This window comes from Cucurbita maxima, unplaced genomic scaffold (assembly GCF_002738345.1).
Source record: "Cucurbita maxima cultivar Rimu unplaced genomic scaffold, Cmax_1.0 Cma_Scf00047, whole genome shotgun sequence".
NCBI lineage: Eukaryota > Viridiplantae > Streptophyta > Magnoliopsida > Cucurbitales > Cucurbitaceae > Cucurbita > Cucurbita maxima.
In genome coordinates, this window is record NW_019272063.1 from 951,294 (window position 1) to 975,329 (window position 24,036).

Genomic DNA, 24,036 nt, shown 5'->3' on the forward strand with positions numbered 1-24,036 from the left:
AGATTCGGATTATCTTGTTGATCGAATATTTCAAGGCAAGAACATTGTTTGAGATTCGAATCATTCAACGAGCAAGATCAATCATGTCTAGCTTGTATGATTCTTGTTTGATCAAATATCTCAACGCAATAACACTTGCTTGAGATTCGAATCACTTCACCAACAAAATTGATCATGTCGAGCTTAAATGATTCTACATGCCACCTACACTACATAAAATTGCAAAACAGAAAATCACAAATATTCTTTTTACTCTATTTTACAAGTTACTTACAAATACAACACACATGGTTTTATATAGCCTAAGAAATGAAACTATTAAAATTTCAAGAGCAGTAATTATAATATAAAATAAATAAAAAGTCTTAAAATATTAATAAAATATAATTACTCTAAATTGTAATTCACCAAAATTTATAATATGAAATTTCATTCTTTGATGTGATATGAATTGAAATATCTTTTGATAATTTTAACAATATTTTATTAACATCTTCATTTAAGCATATGGTAGGATTGATGTCACTTGATTCATATCAACTTAGCTTATGAACCATTAAGATAATTATCCAAACTCGAAAGATTAAAATAATTTTTTTAATAAAATTCAAGGAAAAGAAAGAGACACGAAGATAACTCAAGTCAATAATGCTTTACTGTAATATTGAGCTTAATAACAGCTCTCAAATGAACCAAATCCATATTCTCGGTTTTCATAATCCCAAACCCCTTAACGAACCGGAAAAAACCGGTTCCAGAAACCACTCCAAATTCCCTTTCCTTCAACGTGAACAAATCCGAGCCCTGAATCTCCAAACTACTCCCTCTGAACTCGCCGCCGGTGAAAATCACCGAGAACACCATATACAGTCCTTTCCCGTCCGATTGAGAGTTAATGTACATACCTTGTGCCCTTCCGATCTCTCTCGACTCGATCCTCGGCCCTTCCGTCACCGGATCGTCGACCACGATTAGGGTTCCGAACTCCAGAACGCTCGATTCCGATCCTTTTCTGCCGCCGACTGTGATCGCCGATGCGTCTTCTCCGGTGAAGTAGTCGTGGACGTAGATTACGATGTTCGTCCGGTTCGATTGGGGCTTGAAGAGGTTCGGGAAGCCATTGGAGCAGAGGATCGCGAGGACCGCGAGGAGGAGGGAGTTTGTGAAGGTGAGGAGATTTGAAATCGCCATTGATTTGATCGATCTGAAATTGAAGATGGAAGGTTTGTTTGTTTGTTTGTTTATCATTCAATTGTTTGTTCTCTTTTTTGGTGAATATTCCTCTGGTTTAACCATTTTGATGCTTTGGAAACTCTGTTTGCTTTCAAGTGCTCTGTTTTCAATTGTTTAAGTGCATAATTTGGCTTTACTTTTTGGCGTTTTTTGTTTTGTCACCTTTTGTCTCTCCTCTCCCTCTCTCTCTCTAAAATAATACAAATTAAATGACAAAATGAGAGATTTGCTAAGCTTATATGACCTCGGTTGGTTTGACTTTAAAAAGCATCGATTTGATAGAGACAGAGCGAATTTTTTTTTCTTGATCCGAGCTTGGTTCAACCTGAAAAAAAAACGTCAATTTAGTAGAAATAAAAGAGCTTGGTTCGATTAAGGGGAGGCGTACCTTGTTCGATGGGAGGTGTTGGATGAAAGTACCACATCGGCAGCTAATGTGCTAATTTAAAGAATGATCATGGACTTATAACGAAGGAATACCATCTCCATTGGTGTCACGCTGATTTATAATCAAGAAATATCATATTGGTGTGAGGCTTTCTGGGTAATCCCAAAGAAAAAACACTAGAGTTTATGTTTAAAGTGGACAAAATCATACAACATTGGAGTGGAGAGATGTATTTCTTTAACAAGTAAGTGTTTTTCGAGAAATTATTTTTTATAGGTTTTATTATAACCATTTTTGTTTTTAATTTTTTTTAATTAAGTTTATAAATACTATTTCTATGAATTTCTTCAATTATTCTATTATCTATTATTTATATATATATATTTTAAAATTTAATCTAAAATTTGACAACTAAAAAAAATCAAAAACTTGTTTTTTATTTTTATTTTTAGACTTTAATTAAGAGTTCAATTATTTTAAAAATAAATAAAAATATATATATATTATGGAGAAACGACAAGAAAAGTTAACAAAATTTTTAAAAATAAAAACTTAAATAGTTACGAAATTGGTCTTAATTTTAAAATTTTAGTTTGGATTTAAAAAAGGAAAGGTAATAAGATAAGGAGACAATGCCACGTATGCAAGAATTTCATTGACTCGATAGTGACTCAGTGCCAGCTTTTTCGAAGAATCGCTCCCAACTCGGTATTGGATATTTATCTGCAGAATATCAGATATCCACAAAATCAACCAACAAAATTCCTCCACGTGGTATAAAATCTACCTCAAAGGATTAAAGTGCACAGCCACTCCACTAACTGCCACGTGGACAAACTCACACCAGTCACATTTTAGCCACCAGAATCCCGAAGATACCCTTTCAAGTCTTCCACTTTAGAAAGCCGTACAGACGGCACTACCTGAAGGGCAGAAACGTAATTTCCTATCGCTCTTCTTCTTCTCCAGAGCACCTACGAAAGCAAAATCACGCAGCTGAATCCGTTAAAAAAATTTCAGAGAAAAAAAAGGAAAAAAAATGCAAGTCTTCTCTTCATCTCCTTCAACCGCAAGCTTCAATCTGTTCTCTTCATCTCAAAATCCGAACAATCTCTCGAAATACAGATGCAAAAATTTGATTATACCTCTCCATTTCGCTCCGAGCTCCTTCTCCGTTTGCTGTTCTTCGAGGGAGTCCTCGACGGCGGTTCTCTCCTCCGATATTACGTTGGACGGCGAGAAAAGAGAGGCGTCGGAGGAGGTTCTTAGAGTTCGGCGGCCGGTAATGGAGTTTACCGGTGAAGATTCCGGCGACGGCGAGGAGGCGGAAGATGAGAGGAGTTCTTCGGTGATAGAACTAGGGCTAGCAGAGATTGCGAAGAAGATGCCGATATTTGAACCGGAGAATCGGGTGGATTCGAGTGCCCTAGAAAGGCCGCTGATTATCAATTTGGATTTGGCGTTGTACAAAGCGAAGATGATGGCGAGGAATTTTCTGTATGATGAAGCACGGCAAGTCCTTCAGAAGGTATTTTTCTCTCAGAAATTTAGGATTCCTTTATTAATTTTAATCCTTCGTAACTTCACAAAGTTAGTTTTTGGTTCTATTATATATGAAATTCAAAAAGTACTTTCAACTATTTAGAAGCATTTTTTTTTTATAATCAAATATTGGGGCTGAATTTAGCGCGTGATTTGGTTGGGAAAGTGTATAGATAAATGGCCGGAGGATGGGCGGGCATACGTAGCATTGGGGAAGATGTTGAGCAAGCAAATGAAAGCCGCCGACGCCAGAAATGTGTATGAGAGAGGCTGCCAAGCCACCCAAGGCGAGAACTCCTACATTTGGCAGGTCAGTTTGAATCCTGCCTTTTATGAGCCCAAAGTTATCTCTCTAGTTTTTCCTGATGGTAGTAATAGTTTGTACATACAGGTTCCAAAGCTGTTGATTCGTTATCTCTCTAGTTTTTCCTGATGGTAGTAATAGTTTGTACATACAGGTTCCAAAGCTGTTGATTCAAGGTTATAGAAATCACACAATTATATATGATATTATCCATTTTGAGTATATAAACTCTCGTAGTTTTACTTTTGGTTTCCCCCAAAAGGCATCATACCAATGGAGATGTATTTCTTACTTATAAATCCAAGATCGTCTTCTTGATTAGCCAATGTGGGACTCCCTCCCAATAATCCTCCTCAAACAAAATACACCATAGAGCCTCCCTTGAGACCTATAAAGCCCTTGAACAACCTCCTCTTAATTGAGGCTTAACTCCTATCTCTGCTCGAACAAAGTACACCCTTTGTTCGACATTTGAGGATTCTATTGACATGTTGAGTTAAGGGCACAACTAGGAATCACGGACTTCCACAATGGTATGATATTGTCCACTTTGAGCATACGCTCTCATGAATGTGCTTTTAGTGACGGACTTCCACAATGGTATGATATTGTCCACTTTGAGCATACGCTCTCATGAATGTGCTTTTAGTGTCCCCAAGAGATTTCATGCTAATGGAGATGTATTTCTTACTTATAAATCCATTGATCGTCCTCTTAATTAGCAAGAGATTTCATGCTAATGGAGATGTATTTCTTACTTATAAATCCATTGATCGTCCTCTTAATTAGCCAATGTAGAACTCCCTCTCAACAATCTTCCACCCATTATATGCTAAACTTAGGGTCTCAAAACCCTTGTTGTCTCAGTATAGCTTTCTTGAAGACGAGTAGAGTGGAGTGTGAAAAAAAAGATCTTTTACCCTTGTTGTCTCAGTATAGCTTTCTTGAAGACGAGTAGAGTGGAGTGTGAAAAAAAAGATCTTTTTGTGTAAAACTGATACACCAATTCATAAGCAGTTTTGGTCAAAGAAACCAACTGAAACCGACCCGCTTACACCCCTTGATAGACCAAAAAAAAAAGCAGTTTTGGTCAAAGAAACCAACTGAAACCGACCCGCTTACACCCCTTGATAGACCAAAAAAAACAAGCTGAATTGGGCTATCATGAAATATTTGGAAACAGGTTTATGTTTCATCGTCTCAAATTTTAGCCACTAATTGCACACTTGATATAGTGCTGGGCTGTTCTGGAGAGCAGGATGGGGAATATCAGGAAAGCAAGAGAGCTCTTTGATGCAGCCACAGTAGCCAACAAGAAGCACATTGCCGCATGGCATGGCTGGGCTGTGCTAGAGCTAAAGCAGGGGAACCTCAAGAAGGCCAGGAATCTACTAGCCAAAGGCCTCAAATACTGTGGTGGGAATGAGTATATCTATCAAACACTCGCCCTGCTCGAAGCCAAATCGAATCGCTACGAGCAGGCGTGGGAATGAGTATATCTATCAAACACTCGCCCTGCTCGAAGCCAAATCGAATCGCTACGAGCAGGCACGTTATTTGTTTAAGCAGGCTACCAAGTGCAACCCCAAAAGCTGTGCTAGTTGGCTTGTGAGTTCTTTTACATCCCATTGTCCATTGCCCTGATTCTGTTTTGAAATTTGATCATTACTTTCATCTCAGTTCTTTTACATCCCATTGTCCATTGCCCTGATTCTGTTTTGAAATTTGATCATTACTTTCATCTCCCAAATCCCCTCAGTAATTTGGACATGATCATGGTATGGCAGGCATGGGCGCAGCTGGAGATGCAGCGGGAGAACAACCTTCTTGCTAGACAACTATTTGAGGTGATTTTGATTTCCCTTCTCTTGTTTAACTGTTGATGAGTTCTTAGTAGATCCTTTCATTTCCCTCATTAACAAGTTCGTTTGTTTCTTTGTTACCTAGAAAGCCATCCAGGCGAGCCCCAAGAACAGATTTGCGTGGCACATATGGGGACTCTTTGAAGCTAATATAGGAAATATCGAGAAGGGAAGGAAACTTTTAAAGATAGGCCATGTCCTAAATCCAAGAGACCCTGTTCTTCTTCAGTCTCTTGGTTTATTGGAGTATAAGAACTCCTCTGCAAGCATGGCTCGAGTTTTGTTTAGGAGAGCATCTGAACTGGACCCCAAGCACCAACCAGTGTGGATTGTATGTTAATATCCATTCCCTTGTAGAAGGATTTTCCACTCAAAATCTGATCAGATCTTTTGTTGAGGTTCCATTTTCCTTGACAAAACTTAAACCATGGCTTATGCAGGCTTGGGGATGGATGGAATGGAAAGAAGGTAACATAGGGAAGGCAAGGGAGCTGTATCAAAGAGCATTGTTAATTGACTCAGCTAGTGAGAGTGCAGCTCGATGCCTTCAGGTAGACAAATGCTCGTTGTTGAATTATAAATTTGGTTTCAAAATTTTGATGGTTAGCCTGGGCGTCGCACTGCAACGGCTCCAAACCCACTGCTAGCCAATATTGTTCTTTTTGGGCTTTCTCTTTCAAGCTTTCCCTCAAGGTTTTTAAAATGCATCTACTATGGAGAGGATCTAGTCCTACTTCAATCAGTGCCTCGCATCATTCAGTGACTGGCTCTGATACCATTTATAATAGTTCATGTCCACCAATAGTAGATATTGTCTGCTTTGACCCGTTACGTATCGCTGTCAGTCTCAAGGTTTTAAAACGCGCATGTTAGGGAGAGGTTTCCACAATCTTATAAAGAATGCTATGTTCCTCTCTCCAACTAATGTGAGATCTCACAACTCACCTTCCTTAGGGACCTAGCAACCTCATTAGCATACCGCTTGGAACTTGGCTCTGATACCATTTGTAACCTTCCTTAGGGACCTAGCAACCTCATTAGCATACCGCTTGGAACTTGGCTCTGATACCATTTGTAACAGTGCAAGCCTACCACTAGCAGATGTTGTCCTCTTTGGGTGGTGTGTCAACGAGGACGCTAGGCCCCCAAGGGGAGTGAATTGTGAGACACGTGTTTTAAAACCGTAAGGCTAACGGTGATACGCAACATGCCAAAGTGGACAATATCTGTTAGCGGTGAGTTTGGATTGTTACAAATGGTATCAGAGCCTGTTCAATGAACAGTGTGCCAACAAGGACACTGGACCCCCAAGGAGGGTGGATTGTGAGATCCCACATCGGTTGGAGAGGGGAACGAAGCATTCCTTATAAGGGTGTGGAAATCATTTCCTAACAAACACGCTTTAAAACTGTAAGGTTGACGGGGATATGTAACGAGCCAAAATGGACTAGCGGTAAACTTGGGCTGTTACACGGTTACAAACATTGCAAGATGGATGATTGGTAGGAGGAAGTTGAGCGGTAAACTTGGGCTGTTACACGGTTACAAACATTGCAAGATGGATGATTGGTAGGAGGAAGTTGAAAATGATAGGAATACTTGTTGGAGTCATGTTCTAATTTTGTTATCTAAGTTCGAGAACCTTTAATTTCTGCTTGGAATCGAAATATTACTTACTTTGATTGCTTTAATACAGGCTTGGGGTGTTCTAGAACAGAGAGCAGGCAACCTATCAGCAGCTAGAAGATTATATAGATCCTCTCTAAGCATAAACTCTCAGAGTTATGTAACATGGATGACCTGGGCAGCACTGGAAGATGATCAAGGGAACGCAATCCGAGCGGAGGAAATTCGAAATCTATACTTCCAGCAGGTCAGAACCTTGTTTTTTGAAATTTGAGTTAGTTTTTCTGAACCACTGTTAAGTAAATGAAGGCAGTGTTGCAACAGAGAACAGAAGTTGTGGATGATGCTTCGTGGGTTATGGGGATCTTAGACGTTATTGACCCAGCACTTGATAGCATAAAGAGGCTGTTGAAGCTGGAGCAAGACCCCTTCGCCATGTCAAGAGTAGCAGATGGAGGCGCTAGAAACAGCTCTTTAGACGACTCGGGTGCCTCCTCTAGTGTGGCTGACAGTGAAACTGGGTTTGATTTGGATGCCTTTATGATGAAAAAGTTGTCGATAGACACGTCGAAACTCGAAATTCAACTCGAAACAACTCGACCCAAAAGATTTAAGTATCAAAGAAGTCAAATGAGATCAGAAAACAGACCAGAAATGGCTGTTTCACAGAGCCAAAGAACAGCATCTTCATCTACTTGAGGATCGATCTTATAGTTCATTCCAGAGAAAACAAGGTTCTTAATGGAACAAATGTTTTGTAAGTCTAAGCTTCCCTCGTTCATAAAGTTATTATTATAGCTGCAAGGATCAAGGAAGAAAACACTTCTTTGATGGAGTTCTACATGTCTAAAAGAAGCCATAATGTAAATAACTTCGTAAGTTTATAATTCTTGAGGTTCTCTGAGTCTGATCTCTCTAGTGCTTCTTAATGGTTTGAGGACACAGATCCAACGTGGTTTGGATTGAGTTATCACTTATTTTAGTTTAGTTAATTTTAAATAAATGAAAAATTATTAGGTAGCTTCATGAATTTTTTCAAGATTCAACCTATTTTTTTTTTTCATACCATCCATATGTTTTTTTTGGGTTTTTCATTTCGAGCTTCTTCTCAAGGTTTAAAAATGCGTCTACTAAGAAAAGGTTTTACACTATTACAAATAAGGTTTCATTTCATTCTCCAACTGATATGAGATTTTATATTCCACCCCTTTAGTGGCCCAACGTTTTTGTTAGTACTCTACCCGGTACGACTAGGATACCATTTCTTGTGTGTGTCATCCTTGCATAGGGGCCGTGCTAATCTTTTTTGTATCGTTCCAATTTTTTCAGATATCCTATAAGGGAGCGAATAGTGAGATAAGTGCCTAAGAGGGTGCTGTGACTCAAAAGGGGTGGATTGGGGTGGATTGTACAAGCCCATTAAAGAGTAAAATGAAAGAAGAAAAGGCCAAAGAGAACCATAAGGAAAAAGTAAAAGAAAACAATATTTGGAGAGGAAAATAAAACATTCTTTATAGTTGGAAGGAAAATTGTACAAGCCCATTAGAGAGGAAAATGAAACATTCTTTATATAGCGAAAAGGAAAAAGCCAAAGACAACCATAAGTAAAAAGTAAAAGACAACAATATTTAGAGAGGAAAATAAAACATTCTTTATAGCTGGAAGGAAAATTGTACAAGCCCACCGTTGAAAAGAAAAATGAAACATTCTTTATATTTACTCGGAGTGAGTTTGGATTCTTGCGCTCCAATTATATAAACATATTTAAGTTATAAACCGTTTGAAAAATAAATGAATATATGTTTTGTAACATTAATATTTTATTTAAAAAAATTAAATAACCAATCTATTTAAAAAATTGAGTTTCTTATTAAAAAAAATGACGTCACTGTGTAAGCATTGGAAAACCGCGCACATTTGGCAATCATCTTCCCGCTGAAAATGAACCTCAAATATAGGGCGCAGAAATGGCTTAATCTGGACGTGAGCTTGACTCGAAGTCGATGATACTCAAGAATGTCTTCTTCTCGGGATCGATATTTCAAATCGTACGAGGCCGGTGGAAAGTCGGCCATGGAGTTGAACGATCGCCGGCGGCTTCAGGAAGAAGAAGATGATGATCCGTTTCTTAAATTTATCGATTACGCGAGGTCTGTGCTAGCATTTGAGGACGAAGAAGACTTCGATCCTAATGTTAAAGGAACGAAGACCTATACGCCGGGTTGGAGTTGGATCGCCTCTCGGGTCCTCAGAACTTGTATCGCCTACTCCAGTTCTGTTACCCCTGCGATTTTGCTATCCGAGCTCTCGCAGGTACTGTGAATTCAAACTTCATTAAGGTTAATTATTTCGTTTGTAGGGAAACTTTGAGCAATCAAATGAAGAAGTGTTATTAATTGCCTGAATTTCCTATCTAAGGTAACTGCAAAGTGAGGACTACCTGGAATGTTGAATGTTACACAATTAGACTAAAGATTCCACGAGTTTAATGGAAGTTCTTGGTTACTAGTTTGAATTTGTAGCAGTAGGCCACCCGAGTTCCTTTTTATTTTATACACCCACTTATTAACAATTCATTCGTAGCGGGGAGAAGAAGAGCCCATGCTCTAAATGAGGGATGAATACTCGATGTTCATGGCTTGCTTCTAGGTTTTTGAAGTCGATCTCTCCTTAAGATTTCTTGATCCAATTGTGGTTCTATTGGCTTTCTGAAGTATTAGGCATCACCATGTGGGCCAACCTCGAGTGATCTAGATTGCACCCTTACCCCACACAGCTTTTTAGTGTCCTCCCAATGTTCTTTTCAATTCAGTATGTCATCAGCTGAAAGGCTATTTCAACAGTCAATTACGCAATTATCCAAGTGAGAAATGTTTGGTTCCGTCCCAAGCTTCATAGTCTAGATTGGAAACAAGAAATCCGCGGGTGATGAAGGCATACGTTTTTTCTCTAGGGGGAAAATGCATTCTGGACTTCCTTATCCCTCCTGTCAAGTGCCCCTAAATTGTAACTCGTTAGCTTAGGAAGAATACATTTTTTCCAAAGCATAAAAAATTGTTTACACCGATGTAACCTGATTCATGAGGTTTCCTTGTGGTGGGAGTGGGTATAACCCGTGAAATTCTGATAAGAGATGTTACAGAATAAAAGTGGTTTAGTTGAGGTAAAACTTGGTGCATAACGTGGCATCTCGGAAAGAGTTAATAAGCTGAATGATTGGTAAAACCAGGCAAAGTTATCTATACCCTTGAACAACTACACCTAACCCTTATGGTAAGGGGTCAAAGGTTGTGCCTGATTTAGATGGAGAAGACAAAGTACAGTAGTTGATAGATATTGTGCAACTTGAGTAAGTCTGAAAAAGAACAGTAACTAAATGGTTTATATAAACAATGATTGGTTTCACTTCTGATGTTTCTTAAAAAAAAAAAAAAAATACCGGTTTCACTTCTTGTTACCAACTAAGATGATATAAATTAACCTTTCACAGTTCTATTCTACAAGACAGTTACTTGGGTAGTGATTTTTGTTTTGAAGGCCTGGTCTGAGCAACACAGAATTGGGGCTCCCAAGAAAATACCTGAATGTATTAATCAGTTGAAGAAGAAGAATAGAAGAAAGAAGCTCCCGAAAACAGTTACTATTGACTCCATATATGAGAAGAATTTCCTATCTTTAAGCAGCGTTTTGGAAGCAGTTATTGTTGAAGAATTTATTCTTCCAGGTACTTCTATCTCCCATTTTAAGCTGATGATTGTAATTTTAGCAATGTTCTTGTTGCACTTCCAAATCAATTATACATGACTAAAAAGCTAATATATTTGTAGCTTGAGGAAAGGGTTTCTGAAACTGAAACACACATATTCATACTAGTTAATTTACTCAATAAGATATATCTCTTTCTTCGGGAACACCTTCATTTGTTTCATTTTTTAATTTTGGAACTACTTAAGTTCAGGTGTTGTTTCCTTAGTTCGACTGTTTAGATGTCATTACACAAACAAGGTTCTGAATCTTTTATCAACATGATTTTCTTAAGGTACAAATATACACATGCTTACTTTGGGGGATTTTTGGAGCTCTAATACGATTGATCTCTATCTCCATTGTAGGTAATACTGCTACCCTTCAGATCTATTTATCATGCAATAAAAACCATTTGGAATGAATGTATTCTGAATGGCCATTTGTTTGCTTAATTAGAAGATCCTTTCAGTGGTATTACTGCACTGCACTCGTTTTGTGCCACATTAGTTTGAATAAACCAGCTTGCATTTGAAAAATGAACACAAAAAATCCATCAAAGAAAAATGAAGGCCAGCTAAAAGTGAGGAACACAAGAAAATGTTTATTAAAGAGAACCCTCAGCTGCTGTTGATAAAAAGGGTAATTGCACAAAAAAAAAAAAAAAAAAAGAAAGAAAGAAAGAAAAAAACTGTAGTATGAACCAAAAAAAAAAAAAAACGTTAACATGCACAAAACCCCACCTCTCCTCCTACAAGTTATCTAACCCCATGAAAGTTATTGGTTTCTTTCCACCCAAATATGCCATAAATGATGAACAAAATTAGCTTGCCATAGCAAATTACCTTTCTCCTTGAACAAAGAATTCAAAATGACCTCATCGTCCATTGAATGCGTGACCTGTGAATAACAAAAATATCAGATGTCTGCTACATACAACCCACGACTCAAAAGCAGGTGGGTATAGTCACAGTAAGCGATTAAGATCTTTTGCATTGCACTTGTACCCGACATGCCAATTCCAACCAAGGACAAGAGGGGAGGCTTTCATGCTGAGGTATAAGATGTTGATTCTCTCCTGAGCCACAAACCAATAATTTATCTTTTTCTTTTTTTGGAATTCTTAGCTTCCATAGTTTAGAGAAATAGAAAGCACAGAAGGAGATGAAACCAACTGAATGTACCAAGACAAGCTATTGCAGATACTTGAAGGATCGGTAGACCAATAGATCACACTCATGAATTGGTACATTTGAATAGAAATTGATTGATTGGATCAAAGAAAGGAGAGAGATTAACTCGTCTATTGGTACATTTGAAGGATCAATGGACCACACTCAACAATTGGTACATTGAATAAAAATTGATTGATTGGTTTGAATAGTAAGTTTTTTAGAACTCAAGGATACAGTTGTACAACTCATAGAACAAATCCTTATTTAACTAAGGTTGTGAATCCAATGATACAGTTGCTGGATATGAATGCTTGATTTTGTATTGCATATTGACATTAAAGCATGCCCGAATCACTTCATTTTTTTTTTTTAATTTTAATTTTTTTTTTTTGCATATTGACATTAAAGCATGCCCGAATCACTTCATTTTTTTTTTTTAATTTTAATTTTTTTTTTTAGTTTTTATCCCTAAATATCGACTTTCATTTCCATATTTTCATCTTGATTTGAGGTTTTGTTACGACTCTACAACTGCACAGAACTTGCTATCTTCATATTTCATGGAAGAACAAGTAAAACACGAATCTTTGATGGCAGATTCTATGACTTAGTGGGTGGAATTTTGAAAAAAGGGAGGCAAATATTTTTAACTGGATGCTATCTTCGTGCTGCCAGTGGCGGATCTGGTCATCCACGACTTCTACCAACTGAATACCTTATCATATTGTTAGATGAGGTTGTCAAAATGGTTTTTCTAGCTACCAAAATCAATATTATAATTTTTTTTTTTTTTTTTTTTTGCATATGCACAGTTACTATCTTCTATTTATTGTAGGAAGAGGATGATGATGTAATACTTCTAGGAGCTCAATTTTGTTCCGATTCCTTTTCTTCTGTTTCTCTTGATGCCGTCGATAAAGGGACTACATATTCATTATATGCAAGGCAAGATATACAACTTTTTCTCCAGTTTTATCCATCTCCATCTAAACTGGTTTCTTAACCTGCAATGAGCTAGAGGCTGAATTGACCAAATAAATCAGTTTTCACAGAGGATGGATTTATCCAATAATGAACTAAATAATGGTCGTCTTATATTCAATATTTTCAGGATTGAGTCTATTGGTCCAAAAGAAATTCATGAGAAAACTAACGGCTTACAGATGATACAAATTCTTCTTCTTGATAATGATGGTTTCAAGCTAAAGTTTCTCTTATGGGGTGAACAGGTGATACTAGCCAATCTTTTAAGGTGAGTCTTTTAAGTTTATATTAGTTATTCAGGAATATTCTTATATGATTATATCAACATAACAGTTCCCATTTCAACAGTGTTGGTAGCTTGCTTGCCCTTGATAGACCATATATTGCTACTGTAAACGAGAATGGCATTGGATCAAGTGATGAGCTTTGTCTTGAATATGGTAGTGCAACACAGTTATATTTGGTGCCTTGCATTCAGCACGAGGAGCAAGTGTGTTGTAGATTCCCACCTTTTCTACACTGCACGCACACACACAAACTTAAAAACACTTTCTATTTCTTGAATCTCATTAATATATAAATATTTTACTACACAGGTATGTGTTTTAACACAGAATATAAACCAAGCTTCAAGGACGCTTGGTACATCATATCCTACTCAGGATCCCCGTGTTTCTCAAGTTTCCTTGCCGTGCGATTCACATGGGACAATTGATTTTGGTAATTATCCTTTTCGGGTGAGTTTAACTTCTAATCATAATCTTAATGTATGGATGGCATTTGTGTTCTTTTTCTTTAATAAGTAGTAGTTACAACGGACAATTGACATTTATAATGTCTCTTGCAACCCCATTATTCCATGTACAGTTTCATACACCTGTGGAATTTATACCTGACTCTGGTTATATCATAAATTGATTCAGAATGGTCCACGCATTTAGCTCCTGTCAGTTTTTTGTAATCCTTCTGTAGTATAAAGTTCATAATTATCTGATTTTACAAGATGCAAAAGGTAAAAGCCAATTTATGCCTTACACAATTCTGATGTTAAAATTCTAAGAAATTCACTTGACATATTATAGATGACAGGTCGAATTGCTACAGTATTAATGTTCAGATCCCATATCACCAAGCATTTATTTTTTCTTTGTTTGCCAAACAACTAATTGCAATTACTTGAATTATGATTCTTTAAAAAATTTCCTTTCATTCTGAAGTCTGTCTTATTAACTTTACGGAGATGAATCTTAATTTTTCATGCTATTTGTGAAGTTTACAGTCTTTTGTGGTCGACCTTCAAGACAAGATGACTGGCATTAGCTTATATGGGATCGTTATAGATATAGTAAATGAAAGAAATACCACAGAAGCTGTTTTCTCTATGAGAATTGAAGATAACACTGGACAAATTTCGGCAAAGTTGCACTTCGTGAGATCTTGGTATGGACATTTTCGTTGCCTAACTTCTAATTTCTGAGTTTTATGAGTCTGGATTTTGCATGGCTCTTCAAATAACAAAAACTTCTCATCTCATACTTCTACTCATTTTCTGAGTTTCTCTTTCATTTTTCTTTTCTTTCTTCCCCTTCTTGTAAAAGGTCGCTGGGAAGGGTAGGCGTTGGACATACAGTATATATCAGTGGCCTGACATGCACCATAAAGAAGAATAAGTGAGCTAATTCAAACTCTTTACCCAGTTATCTAGTAAATAAATTGGAAGTATTGGATCATTTGAAATGTTTCCAGACATAAATAATTTGCCTTCAATTTGAGGTTTCTCTCCTTATAAAAATTTTGGTGATTTATTCATGGCATTTCTAATTTGATTTGATTTCTTTTCTTTTGAAGCTTGGAGGCTTTATGGATTGAGAATCATGTTGGAGCTTCGTTTGTCAACCTTAGCTGCTTGCCAGCATTGTTAACCTCATCTTGTCTTCATAAAATTTCACGACTTTCTGATCTTACCAGCAACTCTCATGGTACAAAGGTAAAGTTTTTTCTTTTCCTTCTCCTTTTTTCGGACTATATTATGTTATGTTTGATAAGAAACTTTCTGTAAGAAAATGGAAGAGATAACCTAGAGGCTGAGGGAAGAGGGAGAAAGGTCCTTGTTGAAGAACCTCTACACACACAAAAAATAGGTGCCCAGATATTGAATTTAATCAAGAAGACTGATAACAAATATCTTGAATGGGGCATTTCAGTTTGTCATAAATAATTCAAGAACACAACATATATATATATATTTCTCTTCAACGTTAAAGGTTTGGATTTTTATCCATCCNTGGAAGAGATAACCTAGAGGCTGAGGGAAGAGGGAGAAAGGTCCTTGTTGAAGAACCTCTACACACAAAAAATAGGTGCCCAGATATTGAATTTAATCAAGAAGACTGATAACAAATATCTTGAATGGGGCATTTCAGTTTGTCATAAATAATTCAAGAACACAACATATATATATATATTTCTCTTTTGAATGGGGCATTTCAGTTTGTCATAAATAATTCAAGAACACAACATATATATATATATTTCTCTTCAACGTTAAAGGTTTGGATTTTTATCCATCCATCAGGACCGCAAGGGAGCTCTAATCGTACATTTCCATAAAACCGTAGCTGTCTCAATAAGCTACCGGGCTGAAAGGATTTCTCGGAGCCATTCATCTATATCCTTGGAGAACAAGTGAAGCAAATCTCCTGCAAAATAAACTCCATACCTCTGTTGCTTAGGATCAGCCAATTAGGAGTTCCTCATTCTTATAACATAATACATAAGCAACAAACCTTAGGAGAGGGAGCTGAATGATCAATGAGGTTTCTCTTTTTGCAATCTTTGTAGAGTGATTAGTGAAATTTTTGTATTTTGTTCGCACCTAGCCTCACAGCTATGCTTCCAAAATTGAATCTCGAAAAATATATTCAAAGTTTGGAATTTTCTTCCCTCGTTTTTCTAATATCTCACCTCTATCAGCTGTGATTTTTATTTTGTTTCTCCAAATCTCCTTGACAGGTCTGTCGAGCTCGGCTTGACCAAGTTTCACATTGTCATGTTAGTACGAAATTTTTGCATGCAAATTGTGGTCATTTTGTTGAGGAGACACCCGGCACATTGTCATGTTAGTACGAAATTTTTGCATGCAAATTGTGGTCATTTTGTTGAGGAGACACCCGGCAGAATTGAGTGCTGCTTCTGTCGTAGTGAATGCAAGTCCGAGCTGGTTCGTACATTCGACCTGAAAATCACCCTTGCAGATGATACTGCAAAAATCTTTGCTTGGTGTACAGGTCAAACTGCTGCAGCTGAAAATCACCCTTGCAGATGATACTGCAAAAATCTTTGCTTGGTGTACAGGTCAAACTGCTGCAGAGTTGTTGCAAATATCTCCTGATGAATTCTGTGAACTACCGGAGGTAAAGACTGAACTTAAAATAATGCTTTAAAGAAAAAAGCTTATGCTTCAAAACAACCAGTACAGGTGAAAATAGCTTTTGTTTAATAACAAAGAATAAGTTGCTAGTATACTTCTCTAAAGCTGCCAAAAAAGATGCTTACGGCCGCTCATGCCACATGATAATGACATTCTCACCTTTATCACAACGACATGCTCTATGCCACATGATAATGACATTCTGACCTTTATCACAACGATATTCTTTGACTTCAACTTAGGATCATGCTATTTATTCTTTAGATTTGAGTTTTTTTTTCTTTCCGAAAGGTGGTATATTAATTCGATTGAAGAGTAATGATCATATGTTTCAAATTATTATCATGCATACATGATGACCTGATCATGAAAATCATTATTTAATCTGAATTCTTATGTTTAGTTAGATTCATCCACTGCCAGTGTTCCTAAGAGTTGGTTCTAACTTTGTAGGAAGAACAAGTAATGTATCCATCATCACTCGAGAACGAAAGTTTTGTGGTTGCAATAGTGAATTGCAGGAGGCAAACTAGCAAATGTGGAAATAATGTCTATTCTGTTAATGATCCACTTTCGTGGGAGATTACTCGTGCACTGAAGTGTGAATGATATCACATCATCTTTCTAACAGTGGCTGTTGCATAAGGTCGAGTTCATTTCAATGTGTTAGATTTCATCATCTAGAGGTTTGAATAACCTTTCGTAGACATGTTGAACTCAAAAAAATAGTCAATTCAGTTCGAGTTCACCAACAAGAAGCCAAGTGAGGAGTCCATATTATCATAAAGGTACCACATATCTAGTCTCACTATTTTGAATTTGGCAATGTTTTGATCTCTTAGGCTACTATATACTTTGTTTTGTATTTGTAATGATTGAGTTTTTAATATTAATAAACGACTATTTATCCGTCTAAATTGCCCCGGTTTGTTTAAAGTTAAAATATTGGATTGATTTAGGTACTTTATACTCATTTTATTTTAATTTATGTATTTTCAAACGTCCAATTTTAATTGCTTTATTATGATAAATCTTAAGAATTAACTCTATAGTCAATTTGAAACGAGAAAATTTTCATATTTGAGAGGGAGATCGACTATAGAATCATTAAATATATAAAAGCAAAGTCAAACATATAGAAGCCAAAATGTTATTTTTATATTTATTTATTACGTCATGTTTAAATTTATGCAATAATTAAATACTTAAATAGATTATCAAATGCTAGCAATATAATAGATAATCAAAATTTATAAATTGGAATAAGATATAAATAGAAAAATAATACAAAAAATAACTTTATTAAAAGTCCACTCACTGGGCTGAACAAGATGAGCCAAGGTCATCCCCCTTCCTTGTCACCACCCATTTATGTACAATATTGAGGGAGATAATAATCCACTACACCGCAGCCCACAGCTTTAAATTTCCCCCCCAATCATCCACCGTTGATTTCGATTATCAAGATCGTTCCTTTCTCGTTAATTCATCATTTCTCTCCCCGGTCCCCTCCGTCAAATCATAATAGCATGTATTTTAAACAATATTTTATTTTCTCAATTTTATGAAATACTTTTTAAATGATTTCAAATATCTTATTAATGATTTTGTTATTTTTTTTATTTAAAATTATATTTCAAATCTATTAAATTTGTTAGGGATGACAATTTAATATCTTAATAGTAGGAAGAATTGACAATTAATCATATCATTCTGAATAAATAAATATGATTGAGACATTCGATATGCAACCACAGACAACTCATCTTAGATAAAAATGATCGTGACATTAAACTCAATAAAGACACGGACATTTTAATTAATTAAATATCATCAAATTTTCATCTTAAATCAATCATTTATAAACACGTTTTTAAAAGGCAAGTGTCTTGGCGAACACAATCTTTCCCTACGCCAGTCCGCAGAGGATAATACATCCTAGATACCAATCTTCACTCCCATTCAATAATTATTTCCTCTCGTGGGGTCTTTGCCCCTGAAATTGCGTTGCGCCCCTTCTTCCAATTCCTCTGATAGAATAAGCTCTCCCAACATTCATTCTCATTCACAGTTCCACGGAAAGTAAGAGAACACCAGAAAATGGACGGTGAACGGAGAGTCGGAGTGGCGGTGGATTTCTCCTCCTGCAGCAGAAAAGCTCTCAAATGGGCTATCGATAACATTATCCGCAAGGGCGATTTTTTGATTCTCATCACTGTTCGTCCTGACGGTGATTATGAAGACGGCGAGATGCAGCTCTGGCGAACCACCGGATCTCGTAAGATATTCTTTCATCGCTTATTCTATAGACGGCGAGATGCAGCTCTGGCGAACCACCGGATCTCGTAAGATATTCTTTCATCGCTTATTCTATCGCCGGAGATTACGCATGCACTTTTTCGACCGCACCGCAAACCTTTTTCGTGGTTGCTGATGTTGTTGCTCTGTTCACTGTTTGAACAAACTCGGTGTCGAATTCGTTTTCGGTTTGGTTTTATGTTCTTGATGGATTGGCGGTATGTTTTCTGTTTTGCAGCGCTTATTCCTATGGTTGAGTTTGCCGATCCTCACACCTTGAAGAAGTACGGGATTAAGCCTGATGCTGAAACTATTGACATTGTGACGACTGCGGCGGCGCAGAAGGAGGTGATTGTTTTATCTTTGTGTTTTTGTTTACCGTTTTTTTGTGGTGTTTATGGAATTCATCGCGATGATTTGAATTTTTTCGGTAATGAGAGCAGATCACTGTGTTGCTTAAGATTTATTGGGGAGATGCTCGTGAGAAGATTTGTGAAGCGATTGATCATATTCCTATTAGCTGTCTTGTGATCGGAAACAGAGGTCTTGGCAAGATTAAGAGGTTAGAGCGAATTCTCTTTTTGTTGTTTAAATCAGCTTTTGGTTGATTTTACAAGAAATGATTGGCTTTTTTCCATTGTTGTGGATGAATTGGTTTTTACAATCATGGAAGCTGTTCTTTCTTAGAAAATGGCAGTGTGTTCGAAATGACCGTGTTTCTTAAGAAATTAGATGAGTATTATAAACTATAAGATTGGCTCTATAGAACAATTTGCAGAAACTGTTTTGGATCGAACATATCAAATGGTTCTTGGATCTTCTCTTATTATACTTGCTTTTACTTAGGCCGATGGGCATCTTGCTTTATCCATTTTTGGAGAGGAAAGATAATTATAATGTTATGAATAGAAGTGAAATTCTGATTGCTAAAAATTACAGATTTTTGGGTTATGAAAAGTAGTTGTCTGCTCCCTTGAGCTTATACGAGATAGATTGAATGTAGATGACTATTCCAACCGTGGTCGGCTGTTAATCATAGGTGCGAGATACATTATAAATATGTTTTGATAACTGATGATGTAAGATTAAATGTTAGATAATTAGTCTAGTTTAATTACTGGTAGTTTAGAGATTACTGTTAATGTTAGTTTAGTGGTTACTTATTTTGGATTTATTTGGTTGTTTGTGTGAGATCCCACATCGATTGGAGAGGGAAATGAGTGCCAGCGAGGACGCTTGCCCCGAAGAGGGTGGGTTGTGAGATCCCACCTCGGTTGGAGAAGGGAACGAAACATGTTTTATAAAGGGTGTGGAAACCTTTCCCGGTATACGCATTTTAAAAACTTTCGGGGAAGTTTGAAAGGAAAAGAACCATCTACATTAGAATATTAAATACATTATACCAACATCAACTTCGGTGTTGAATAATGTGGGTACTTGTGGGCCGAACACGATTTTAAGTCAATCTAGATATAATTAGAAAGTTTATTATGGTATTTGGTTATGAATAGAGGGAGTGGGAAAGGTTGAAGGAAGACAATTATAAGTGGGTTTAGTGAGTGGTCGAGAAACGGGGGTATTCCAAGTACCTCGAAGTTGCAACCGGGTGGGTTCGACTGTGTCGATGTTTGAATTTGACGAGATTTGTGTATGCAATTTTGACAGGGCCATATTGGGGAGCGTAAGCAACTATGTGGTGAACAATGGTGCCTGCCCAGTGACTGTAGTGAAGAAAATAGATAACGAGAACTGATTGCTCCATCCCACAACACTCTTGAATCTCCATTTCCTCGTTCAAATTTTCTGATTATGTGTTTGTTTTGTGAATTGGAAATGTGTATGTTGATGGCCTTAGTTTCTGTTTTGTTCATTAAAATGTTTGTCAAATAATGGGAACCTCTTCATGGGGTGTTTGTAATAGGATGAATAATGATTTAGAGACTGGTTTGGGAGTGTTCTTGAAAACAATTTTCTGTTCAATAACAATATATTTTTTTTTCTTTCTTCATGGTTTGTTTGTTGTTTGTTGTTTGTATATGACTTGTTAATCATGGGATGATCTTTGCTTTTATTAATCATCTAAAACTATTCTTAAAACATTTTGCATGCCACATGATCTTGACAAGACTTGAAAACAAGCGTCGTAATTTCTATCCTCCTATGTGTAAGTCTCGTAAATTTTAAGATATCGAGTTGGCACAAATTAATATTCGATTGATGTACAAACTAACCACTGAATAGCGGGTTCAAATAACATTTAAAAAAAGAAAATTTAAATTTCTACTAAGAAGGTCTGTCCTAAATACACCTCTAGAAAAATTAGAAGTGATCAAAGATTAGATTCTTGGAATAAGAACTAAGGAGAAAACAGTATGATAATAAAAGGAACTCGAATTTTATTAATATTCTTAGCACCTATATAAGTATATTAATGAATAGATTGTGTCATGTAATTACCTTTTAAAATTAATAACTATTTAATAAATTAATATTCTTAAAAAATTAATAACTATTTAATAAATTAATATTTAAAAAAAAAATGAGAAGAATTAGAAAATTTTAAGAAATTAATATTCTTAAAAAATTAATAACTATTTAATAAATTAATATTTTAAAAAAATGAGAAGAATTAGAAATCGAGATTAAATTATAAAATTTTAAGAAAAAAACTTCCAAATTTATGAGGTGAAACATATATTAGTCTTATTTTGGTGATAATATAATAATCTTAATTTTTAATTCCAAAATAAGAAACTTTTTTTTTTTTTTTTTTTTTTTTTTTTTTTGCAAATAACTCTTTTANAATTAAACTGATAAAAATCATTTTGTCCAGCAAAGAAATAAAGGTAGAGCTTGTGAAATACCAAAATTGTCCCTAAAATCACTAACACAATTCTCAGCCCCTACGTCATTTTCTTTCTATATATATATATATTTTTTTGTCTTTTTAAGAAAATTAAGCAGAAAAGTAAAGCTTATAAATACAATAAATTGTTTTTTTTTTGAAAATTAAAAAAAAGAAAAGAAAAGAAAATTATGTGTATTATTTTCTCAGTTCTCTAATGGTGAAAAATTGAGAACACAGCACTACTAACTATTATCTTCCAAAAGGAAGAAAAGAACACTTCATCATGTTCTCAAAACCAATTGTAATTATATGGTAACACCATGTACATAAAATAGACGGCCAAGATATTTAAAGGGTTCTTAGGCACACTGCTTAAGCCAAGCATTTTTTTTTCTTTTTTTTTTTTGCATATGTTACTATTTTAGCTACAAATAATGGAAGAGGGCGGCAGGATCACAACACATAGGATTGCCTTTTCGTAGTCGAATGATAACCAAATTCAAATTTACGCTAAAGACTCTAATGATAATACACATAAGAAGGACCCTTGTGTCTGCTGTCTAGAAGCAGCGGCGGACATATCTGTGATCTTAAGATTCATCCATGAACACTGATCCATGAGCGCTTGCTTTAATGAACTTCTTCAGCAGTAGAACTACAATTGCAAGAGTGAGCCCCACTGCAGCCCATGTGAACAACCGGTCATCGGCAGGTTTATTGACTCTCGTCTCCGTTCTCAACTGCAGGGCAGGGCGACCAGATGGCGCCTCTCTTGCTGCTTCTTGTTGGAGATTGGCATTTATAGATGTCTCCTCTGGTATGGCTTCCTCGACGATCCTGTCGCTTACGGGTGGATTCTGTTGCTCTTCCCCAGTAGCTGCAGGCTCAGTGGCTTCAGAAGTTACCTCAACATCAGCCTCTTTGTTAGCGGGTTTCTCCTTGGAGTCATCTGGAGAACTCAGTTGCGGGGCAGGCGGCACCTTACTCAGCAAATATTCATGAATCTGTGATGATTAAGAAGCTCATGAATGAACAATATTATCGCATCCATCACACGTGCGAAATTCAATATACTATTCAACAGCTTATGAAATATCAACAGAACATGGAAATACCTCATCAATTAGCTTTTGACGTTCAGGAGTACTAGATTTGGGGGCTGCTTCTCGAGATTTGATGGCCAATACCCGTCTTTCTTCCTTCTTGTAGTCCAGGGAACCAAGAGCGCCATTTGGGTTTGTGGGCATGAAAGCAATTAATGCAACCAAGGCAGTGCGTACTGACAAGCAGCAATCAACAAAAAGGGAAGGGAGGAAAAGAACAAGAAGGATCAGAGAATGTGGAAGTGGAACCTAAAGCAACTTAAGTAGAAACCAGACAATGGCCATCCTTGTTGATGTGTGAGTGAGAATTCAAACTATGTTCTTTTCAGTCGAAAATCTTAGGCCTAAATCAGTTGAGTTATGTTTAAGTTAGCAATCATATACGATGTGAGATCCCACATGGGTTGGAGAGGAAAATGAAACATGCACAAGGATCTGGAAACCTCCCTATCAAAGGATTTTAAAACTTTGAGAGGCTCAAAGAGGACAATATCGTGGATTTTGGTTGTTACATACTCGGAACAACGTAATAAGACAAGCTGGATAAAGAATACAAAGAACTCACCACTCCATGACGGTTGCCAATGCTCGGGATGATGGTTCGATATGCATAAAGAATACAAAGAACTCACCACTCCATGACGGTTGCCAATGCTCGGGATGATGGTTCGATATGCTTAAGCAAATCTTTGTTTGGGTTTCAAAACGCCCATTGGGCTGAAAGAAAGGAATTGACATTGATCAGCCCATCAACACAACAGAAGAGAATCAACAAAAAGGGAAATAAGTAGAGGAAAAGAGATTGCTAGCTTACGGTTAACAACATGAACGAAGGTGGCTTGAATGGATATTCAGATGGCAATTGGATACGTCCATGGTATATCCCACCCTCAAATTCACTATCACCAGGTCCGCGGATGGCGAATTGCCATTCAAATATATTATCCTGAAAAACCAACATTAGCCTTAGAATCAACAGAAAGATGTTCGACAGAAGCCTTAAATTCTAAAGTAATTAAGAAAATAAAATTATGCAGATAATACCAGAACTGGTGTTCATTTTTTTTTCCTTTTTCCAGATGCAATTATGTCGATACAATTATGAGAATACCATATGATGCATGACGACATATGCAAATTCTGGACCCAGTCGAGATACCTACGCAATTATTAACATAACTAGAGAGAGCAAGGGTTTAAAAAACAAATTACTGCCCCAATTTTTCACTTTTCAGCTGTCCAAAAATTTCCGAACATTCAAAACTGGAATGAAATGCACAAAAACTCGTTAATATTTCCATTTTCATCCTTAGAACCCTAGAAATTCATATGCAAGCAACGGCAGACACCAGCAGATTTGAACTATAAAATAACGTCAAATTAATACTTAAATTCAACCACAAGAACACGCGCATCAGACCATTCGAATAGTCGGAAACAATCATAGTGAATCAATTCATTCAACAAAAATACGAAAAACCATTAAAATGTAAACAGAA

The 24,036-nt window shown here is 36.5% G+C and overlaps 5 protein-coding genes and 1 non-coding gene across 9 annotated transcripts in view; 3 read left to right on the forward strand and 3 right to left on the reverse strand.

The window, feature by feature from the left end:
* Positions 1-640: 640 nt before the first annotated feature.
* LOC111470681 (dirigent protein 11-like) lies at positions 641-1,368 on the reverse strand. The gene has a single exon (XM_023116255.1). The coding sequence runs from the start codon at positions 1,246-1,248 to the stop codon at positions 643-645; it is 606 nt and encodes a 201-aa protein (XP_022972023.1). The 5' UTR covers positions 1,249-1,368; the 3' UTR covers positions 641-642.
* A 1,191-nt stretch (positions 1,369-2,559) lies between these two features.
* LOC111470795 (protein high chlorophyll fluorescent 107-like) lies at positions 2,560-7,870 on the forward strand. Of its 2 annotated transcripts, none has more exons than XM_023116417.1 (9): positions 2,560-3,149; positions 3,330-3,473; positions 4,703-4,929; positions 4,997-5,075; positions 5,255-5,314; positions 5,415-5,660; positions 5,770-5,880; positions 7,026-7,202; positions 7,280-7,870. In XM_023116417.1, exons 1-9 carry the CDS (start codon positions 2,661-2,663, stop codon positions 7,652-7,654), a joined length of 1,908 nt encoding a protein of 635 aa, XP_022972185.1. In that variant the 5' UTR covers positions 2,560-2,660; the 3' UTR covers positions 7,655-7,870. The 2 variants fall into 2 exon arrangements, with proteins under 2 accessions (XP_022972185.1, XP_022972184.1); XM_023116416.1 differs by having other exon boundaries at positions 2,561-3,149; positions 4,703-4,948; positions 5,016-5,075.
* Positions 7,871-8,201: 331 nt separating this feature from the next.
* Positions 8,202-8,305, reverse strand: LOC111470907. Its single transcript, XR_002715137.1, has one exon. It is a non-coding gene; the product is annotated as a U6 spliceosomal RNA (small nuclear RNA).
* A 550-nt stretch (positions 8,306-8,855) lies between these two features.
* LOC111470879 lies at positions 8,856-17,196 on the forward strand. Of its 3 annotated transcripts, none has more exons than XM_023116530.1 (15): positions 8,856-9,268; positions 10,493-10,679; positions 10,995-11,067; positions 12,472-12,610; positions 12,710-12,819; positions 12,986-13,126; positions 13,207-13,348; positions 13,455-13,595; positions 14,138-14,298; positions 14,457-14,528; positions 14,707-14,845; positions 15,871-15,961; positions 16,029-16,145; positions 16,213-16,271; positions 16,742-17,196. In XM_023116530.1, the coding sequence occupies exons 1-15, from the start codon at positions 8,972-8,974 to the stop codon at positions 16,895-16,897; spliced, it is 2,025 nt and encodes a 674-aa protein (XP_022972298.1). In that variant the 5' UTR covers positions 8,856-8,971; the 3' UTR covers positions 16,898-17,196. The 3 variants fall into 3 exon arrangements, with proteins under 3 accessions (XP_022972298.1, XP_022972300.1, XP_022972299.1); XM_023116532.1 differs by having other exon boundaries at positions 15,871-15,901; positions 15,969-16,145; XM_023116531.1 differs by having other exon boundaries at positions 15,871-15,901; positions 15,969-16,137; positions 16,205-16,271.
* Positions 17,197-18,250: 1,054 nt separating this feature from the next.
* On the forward strand, positions 18,251-20,590 carry LOC111470825 (universal stress protein PHOS32). Its single transcript, XM_023116466.1, has 4 exons — positions 18,251-18,566; positions 18,825-18,934; positions 19,030-19,148; positions 20,252-20,590. Exons 1-4 carry the CDS (start codon positions 18,389-18,391, stop codon positions 20,337-20,339), a joined length of 495 nt encoding a protein of 164 aa, XP_022972234.1. The 5' UTR covers positions 18,251-18,388; the 3' UTR covers positions 20,340-20,590.
* Positions 20,591-21,718: 1,128 nt separating this feature from the next.
* The window catches only part of LOC111470885 (ubiquitin-conjugating enzyme E2 32), a 5,137-nt gene continuing 2,819 nt past the window's right edge, over positions 21,719-24,036 (reverse strand). Inside the window, exons 2-5 of the mRNA XM_023116539.1 lie at positions 23,352-23,483; positions 23,170-23,254; positions 22,550-22,713; positions 21,719-22,438 (exon numbers count right to left, since the gene is read on the reverse strand). Of these exons, the coding sequence (XP_022972307.1) occupies positions 22,025-22,438; positions 22,550-22,713; positions 23,170-23,254; positions 23,352-23,483 (795 nt within the window). The 3' untranslated portion in view covers positions 21,719-22,024. The remainder of the gene's footprint in view (positions 22,439-22,549; positions 22,714-23,169; positions 23,255-23,351; positions 23,484-24,036) is intronic.